General features: G+C 46.5%; 1 protein-coding gene and 1 non-coding gene across 2 annotated transcripts; one reads left to right on the forward strand and one right to left on the reverse strand.

The window, feature by feature from the left end:
- Positions 1 to 482: 482 nt before the first annotated feature.
- LOC114236889 (U6 spliceosomal RNA) lies at positions 483 to 589 on the reverse strand. Its single transcript, XR_009006200.1, has one exon. It is a non-coding gene; the product is annotated as a U6 spliceosomal RNA (small nuclear RNA).
- A 2,264-nt stretch (positions 590 to 2,853) lies between these two features.
- Positions 2,854 to 6,653, forward strand: LOC103000991 (zinc finger and SCAN domain-containing protein 5B-like). The gene is made up of 5 exons (XM_007175479.2): positions 2,854 to 2,892; positions 3,384 to 3,890; positions 4,188 to 4,394; positions 5,335 to 5,485; positions 5,857 to 6,653. Exons 2-5 carry the CDS (start codon positions 3,507 to 3,509, stop codon positions 6,501 to 6,503), a joined length of 1,389 nt encoding a protein of 462 aa, XP_007175541.1. The 5' UTR covers positions 2,854 to 2,892; positions 3,384 to 3,506; the 3' UTR covers positions 6,504 to 6,653.
- The last annotated feature ends 517 nt before the right edge of the window (positions 6,654 to 7,170 follow it).

The following is a 7,170-nucleotide window of genomic DNA, read 5'->3' on the forward strand; positions in this document are numbered from 1 at the left end:
TTCGGTGGAGGTGCCCCGTCCGACGAGCAGTGCTCTGGGTCTGCTGGATTCTGTGTGTTCTCCCTGCCTGTAACGACCACCTGGTCGTGCCCTGCCCCCCATCCCCCACCCCGGGACTGATGGGGGCCGGAAGGAGAAGATAGCCCTCGGGATCCTAGACCTGTGGAAGGCCATTGGTGAGTGAACAGGGAGTTACACTGCCATGCCCTCCATCCCCAGCACTCTACTCCACCTGCCTGTTGCTGGTTTCGGAAATTTTTTTTTTTTTCCAACCGTAAAATAAATTTACTGCTGATAACTTTATAGAATTTACTCCCTGTTTTTTTTTTTAACATCTTTATTGGAGTATAATTGCTTTACAATGGTGTGTTAGTTTCTGCTTTATAACGAAGTGAATCAGCTATACATATACATATATCCCCATATCTCTTCCCTCTTGCGTCTCCCTCCCTCCCACCCTCCCTATCCCACCCCTCTAGGTGAAAAATATGGAACGCTTCACGAATTTGCGTGTCATCCTTGCGCAGGGGCCATGCTAATCTTCTCGGTATCGTTCCAATTTTAGTATATGTGCTGCCGAAGCGAGCACATACTCCCTGTTTTTGATGTTACAAACTTTAGGGTCTTTGAGATATGCAGGATCCTTGTATGTAACTGGTGTAAACCCCATTATTTGAGCTCTCTCTCTCTCTCTCTTTTTTTTTTTTTTTGGCTGCGTTGGGTCTTTGTTGCCGCGCGCCGGCTTTCTCTAGTTGGCGAGCGGGGGCTACTCTTCGTTGCGGTGTGCGGGCTTCTCCTTGCGGTGGCTTCTCTTGTTGCGGAGCATGGGCTCTAGGCGCGTGGGCTTCAGTAGTTGTGGCACGCGGGCTCCGTAGTTGTGGCTCGTGGGCTCTAGAGTGCAGGCTCAGTAGTTTTGGTGCAGGGGCTTAGTTGCTCCGCGGCATGTGGGATCTTCCCGGACCAGGGCTCAAACCCGAGTCCCCTGCATTGGCAGGCGATTCTTTTTTTTTTTTTTTTTTTTTGGCAGGCGATTCTTAACCACTGCACCACCAGGGAAGCCCCCAAGCCTATGTTTTTTAAAATACAGTTTTTGGGCTTCCCTGGTGGCGCAGCGGTTGGGAATCTGCCTGCCAATGCGGGGGACACGGGTTCGAGCCCTGGTCTGGGGGGATCCCACATGCCGTGGAGCGGCTGGGCCCGTGAGCCACAATTACTGAGCCTGTGCGTCTGGAGCCTGTGCTCCGCAACAAGAGAGGCCGTGACGGTGAGAGGCCCGCGCACCGCGATGAAGAGAGGCCCCCGCTTGCCGCAGCTGGAGAAAGCCCTCGCACAGAAACGAAGACCCAACACAGCAAAAATAAATAAATAAATAAAATACAGTTTTTGCTGTGTGTTCTTCTTTCAGCAATGCATGTCTTCTTGGGTTTCAGTACCTCATCATGAAAATGAAGCTGCTTCTGGTTGTTTTCCTGTTAGGCGTGATTTCATTGTAAAATAGGATGCTCCTGGCATGGCAGCCAGATAAAATATAGGAAAACCAGTGAAATTTAAATTTCAAATAAACAAACACATTTTGGTCAGAGTGTTCTGTGTGCTTCCTCTTCTAAGTCTTTTTTACATTGAGTAGATGATAGCTGTGGTTTTGTCTCCCTGGCCTTTATTATGTTGAGATATGTTCCCTCTATACGTGTTGAGATAAAGTCTTCCTATTTGGATAGGTTGTCATTCATTTTCCCCATTAGTGTACAACCTCTGGTTTTCTAAATGCCTACTCAGAAATAGGTTCTTCTCCTTGGATGGATCTAGAGACTGTCAAACGGAGTGAAGTAAGTCAGAAAGTGAAAAACAAATATTGTATATTAACGCATATATGTGGAACCTAGAAAAATGGTATAGTTGAATCAGTTTGCAGGGCAGAAATAGAGACACAGATGTAGAGAACAAACGTATGGACACCAAGGGGGGGGAAGTGGCGGGGGGTGGTGGTGGGATGAATTGGGAGATTGGGATTGACATATATACACTAATATGTATAAAATAGATAACAAATAAGAACCTGATGTATAAAAATATAAATAAAATAGGGCTTCCCTAGTGGCGCAGTGGTTAAGAATCTGCCTGCCAATGCAGGGGACACGGGTTCGAGCCCTGGTCTGGGAGGATCACACATTCCGCGGAGCAACTAAGCCCGTGTGCCACAACTACTGAAGCCTGCGCGCCTAGAGCCTGCACACCACAACGAAGAGTAACCCCCACTCGCCACAACTAGAGAAAGCCGGGGCGCAGCAACAAAGACCCAACATAGCCAAAAATAAATAAATAAAATAACTTTAAAAATAATAATAAGTAAATAAATAAAATAAAATTTTAAAATTCAAAAAAAGAAATAGGTTCTTCGCACACTTTAGCTCATCAGCTGCTTTTAAACAAAAGTCTTTTACAACTTATTTCATGAGAAAAGAAAAAAGATTAGGTAACCCAATTTGGTTACAACCATCAGATCTCAATTCTCTAACTCCCTCGAACTCTCCAGGCAATGAGAGTAAATTCACTAGATTAGGAAAACCAATCTGTTTCTCCCCAAAATGCAAACCATAAAGTCTAACATAAATAAAATACGATAAAGAAAATCTACCAAAAAACCTACATGGAATCCTCTTTAACAAATCATGGTTTCTCCTGGTGGAGTTTCCATGGGAAATTGAATCTACCCAGATTATCTAAAATGGTTCCATCCAAGACCTTTATCCAATCACTGGGATGATGAGGTTATAGGACGGGACCCCTGGAATTTCCCCTGGCTTTTATATAAATAGAGACACTTCAGCTCCAGACACACTTTGAGAGCCAGTCCCAGACTTGAGGAGGCAGAAGGCAAGAGGGCTCCAAGAGGTAGGTGACACGTGGGAATGTCTAAAGAGAATGCTTAGAAGTCAGGAGAGATGGAGGAGGGTTTCAGAAAGGTTTGGCTTTCTATTCACCTTGCATTAGCTCGGAGACCTTGGGAAAGCAGCAGATCTCCCTGAAACCCCACATCAGCTATGGCTGATTGTTGAACTCCTCTGTGAGATGCGAAGAATGTTTCCACACTCCGTGGTGTGGTGTGGAGTGGTTCATTTTTTCAGCTAGGGTTTCTGAACCGTGGCGCTATGGATATTTTGACCAGACATTTTTTTGTTTTCCTATAAAGGTGGTTGTCAGAATTATAATAGAATGGATTATTGTCTGTGGTATGAAATATTGAACCAGTGGGGTAGTGGTGTCCAGTATTTGGATGTGGGATGTGTGGGAGAGGGAAGGGTGGAATAAAATGAAACTCATCTGGTTCATTCTTTTCCTTTCCTTTTCTTTTCTTTTTCTTTCTTTCTTTTTTTTTACCCCAGCCTTCTGAACAGTGACTCTATTGCTGAGAAGAAGCAGAGGAAATCCCTTTCCATAGAGTTCAATTGGCACCAGCTCTACAAGTGTAGAGTCTCAGAGTCCTGTTGGAAAATTCCTCCATCAACATGGCTGAGGACCAGACATTTTTCCGGGGTCGAGGAAAACTGCCCGACGGCCCTGGATCAGAGTCACCAGTGTCTGTGCCACACCAAGATACACTTGTGGAAAAGCCAGACTGTGACCAGGAAACGTGGCACGTTCGCTTCAGAACATTTATGAGCTCAGAGGAATCCGACCCCGTCCAGGATCTGAGGAGACTCCGTGAGCTCTGCCATCTGTGGTTGAGGCCAGACGTTCACACCAAGGAGCAGATGATGGACAAGCTAGTGCTGGAGCAGTTTATGATCTGCATGCCGCTGGAGTGCCAGGTCTTAGTCAGGGAAACGGGGGTGCAGAGTTGCAAAGCCTTGGAGGACATGCTAAGAAATAAGCAGAAACCCAAGATGTGTGTGAGTAGGAACCTTGGGATTGGTATGGGAAAGGGAGAGATGGGATGGGACCTGCAAGCTGGGGGTTGAACAAGATAGGACCTGAGTGGTTGACTCTAAATCATTGGTTTTCAAATGGGTGAGAGGTTCCTCCTTTGGGCATCGTTGAGAGTTATTTTTGGCTGTCCCAACTTGAGGGATGTAGATCTTTTAAACAAAAAAAAGTGCGCTTGTATGGTACGATGCCATTGGATGCCTTGAGAGCTGCTTTCCAGGTCATATAGGAGACTGTTCTCGATTGAGTTTTTTCCCTCACAGACCATAGTCCGCATACAAGGACAGGACTTTCTGGTGCGAAGCTCAGAAGTTGAGATGGTTGAATCCGAGGCCAGTGACATGAACGATGAGAGAGACCAGTGCAGGGAGCCCCGATACCCTGTGAGTGAGATACCTCCAGAGAACGGCCAGCAGAAAAGACGAGAGCTGCATATTCTGGCAGGAGCCAAGGACCTGTCAAGGGGGCAGGTGAGTGTGTGATGCCCTGGTCTCTGGAGAGAGGCCGGGGGAACTTAGAAGAGGTTCAGGTGGACATTGCTGCTAGAGTAATTGGGAGTTTGGGCAATGGACAGGAATGGACCCACTGGCTTCAGGGATTTTCATGGATGCCTTCAGTTCCTAGACATTTTCCAGCCTGTGTGAGAATGGAGGAGATTCATCCATCTTTGTCCCTTTGCCATGAACACGTGTAGTTTTAAGAGTGGGGGAGAAAGGGATCCTGCCTCAGTGGAATGGTGCTAGGTCAGTTTGCCACGGGTAAATGCACTGACAGCTGATTTCCACATGGGTGCTTTCCTCAGAGGCACTTCATAGTTCAGAATATGGTCAACCCCTGGAGTTGAAGGAGTGGTTCCCAATTCGACTCATTTTTCCTCCTAGAGGACACTGGAGAACGTCTGGAGACAGCTGATTTGTCCAAATGGGGTTGGGTGTGGGGGAGGGGATGCTATTGATTTCTAGTGGGTCGAGACCAGGGACGCTGCTCGTCATCTTACCATGCACTGCGTAACCACCATCGGAAGGACGAATTCAAACAAAGTAGGAAAAAGTGATGAACTTGGGAGAATGTACCCAGGGTCCTTTGCTTCCAGAGTCAGGGGCAGGGAGTGTTGGGATGACACAGGGGAGATGTATGCATTGAGAATTCAGAGTGCCAACTGTGGTATCCGGACTTGATTGCAAGATGTGGCCAGTAGAGATCAAGGACAGACTTGGGAATCAGGAGATGATTATCAATTGGGGAGATGGGGTGGCCCAGAAGAAGTCAGGGCATATCCCCCAAACTGATATTAGGAAAGTTGGAGTCTTACTTAGATCGTGATACGACAGGGATGGGGAAAGAGGAAACAGAGCTTTCCATGGACTAAGGTAGATGGGTTATTGACTCTGCTTGGTTGCTCCTTGTCAGGACCAGAAAGGTCTCCTGCCAGAGACCTTTCCTGAAACAGGTGAAATGGAGGGTCTGACACCCAAGGAGAACTTGGAGAAAGACCCGATGGAAGACACAGAAGAGACAAGAACCCATCAATCTCAAGAGCCTGAACATCTGAAAGGTCCTGGTGAGTCTGGAAACTTGGAATTCAGAGGAGTTAGTGACTCCCTTCCTATGGCTTGGGGCTGGGTACCCAGCATTACCATCCCTTGGGTGGGGGTGGGGGGAGTTGGTTCTCCAAACCAACCTTCTCCATCATCCCCTTTCCAGAGTGTGTCATCATCTAGGCTCTTAGGTAGTTTAGTTGATGGGAAGTTCTCTGCCACATCAGCGCTGGGTTTCAATGAGGTTGGCACCACGGAAAATGCTCCTTGTTAAATGCTGTGTGCTGAATCTCTTTTTTCAGAACAATTTCAGAGGGCAGAGGGCGGGAAGAATCCCCAAGAAGGAATTCATATTTCAAATGTGGATGCTGAACGTTTTCCTCTTGTGTTCCAGAGGGAGAAGTTTCTACTGATGGTGGATACAGAAAAGGTTCTCTGAAGGGTCTAAGAGGTTTCAAAAGGAAACGGTCCAATAGTCCCAGTTTCCAAGAAGTGCATCAAGAAGAAGCCACATCTTTGGACAAAGGAGAATTCTCAGGACAACTTGGGTCCCCTTCCATTGGTTCACCTAGCACGGTGGGACCCAACATTCTTCCTGAGGGAAAAGAAGCCCAGGCATGGGTACCCTATGAATGTAGGGAATGCAAGAAGAGATTTCCTTATCCATCTCAGCTTACCCTTCACCAGAGGACACACACAGGAGAGAGACCTTTTCAATGCAACACGTGTGCCAAAGGGTTCATGCAGTCTTCGGACCTGCGAGCTCACGAGCGGATCCACACAGGCAAGAAGCCATACTGCTGTGATCTCTGCCCCAAGAAGTTCACCCACGACTCCACGCTGCGTGCTCACAAGAGGACCCACACCAAGGAGAAGCCTTTCCAATGTGAGCACTGTGACAGAGCCTTCAGCCACAGAGGGAACCTCAATGTTCACCGACGCACCCACTCTGGGATCAAACCCTACGTGTGTCCCGAGTGTCACAGTGCCTTCTGTCAGCTGGGGACTTTCAAACGCCACCAGAAAGTACATTCCAAATGACTCGCCCCAGTTCCTGCCCTCAGTTGCCAGTCCCTTCTGATCCAAGAAGGAAATTCAGGATAATTTGTTACTTATGTAATATCAAGAAAGGATGACATTTGAAGAATTGAGGATTATACTGGAACCTAATGGGGTTCCATTCACGTGAATTAGGAGGATCCTTGAGTGATAACTTGTAGTTCCCTTTGGATTTTGTTTTCTACTTTAGTGTAGTCTATGCTTTTCTGATAAGCTTTTGCTTTGCATTCTTCTTCTTCCAATGAAGTCATGTCTCACTGGTTTTTCAGTACGTCATCATGAAACTGAGGCTGCTGTTGATTGTCTTCCTGTTAGGCACGATTTCCTTGTAAAATAGGATGCTCCACGTAGTGTGGCCAGACTAAATACAGGATAACCAGTGAAATTTAAATTTCAAATAAACAAACACTTTTCTGTCAAAGAGTGTTCTGTGTATTTCCTTCTCCAAGATTTCTCCATAGATTAGATAATAGCTGTGTTCTTGTCTATGTGGTCTTTATTTTGTTGAAATAGATTCCCTCTATACTTGTTCAGATATTGCTTCCTTAGGTGTTTAGAAAACGGAAGGTTTCCTAAATTGATAGGCATCATTCTTTTTCCCTACTGGTGTACAACCTCTGGTTTTCTAAATGCCTACTCAGAAATAGGT

This window comes from Balaenoptera acutorostrata, chromosome 19 (genome assembly GCF_949987535.1).
Source record: "Balaenoptera acutorostrata chromosome 19, mBalAcu1.1, whole genome shotgun sequence".
NCBI classification, from domain to species: Eukaryota; Metazoa; Chordata; class Mammalia; order Artiodactyla; family Balaenopteridae; genus Balaenoptera; species Balaenoptera acutorostrata.

Excerpts from the sequence above, each read along its gene's own strand:
- LOC103000991 (XM_007175479.2), top strand. The coding sequence starts at position 3,507 with ATGGCTGAGGACCAGACATTTTTCCGGGGTCGAGGAAAACTGCCCGAC. Across the intron at positions 3,891-4,187 it reads AGCAGAAACCCAAGATGTGT|ACCATAGTCCGCATACAAGG; the intron begins GTGAGTAGGAAC and ends TTTCCCTCACAG. Across the intron at positions 5,486-5,856 it reads TGAACATCTGAAAGGTCCTG|AGGGAGAAGTTTCTACTGAT; the intron begins GTGAGTCTGGAA and ends CTTGTGTTCCAG.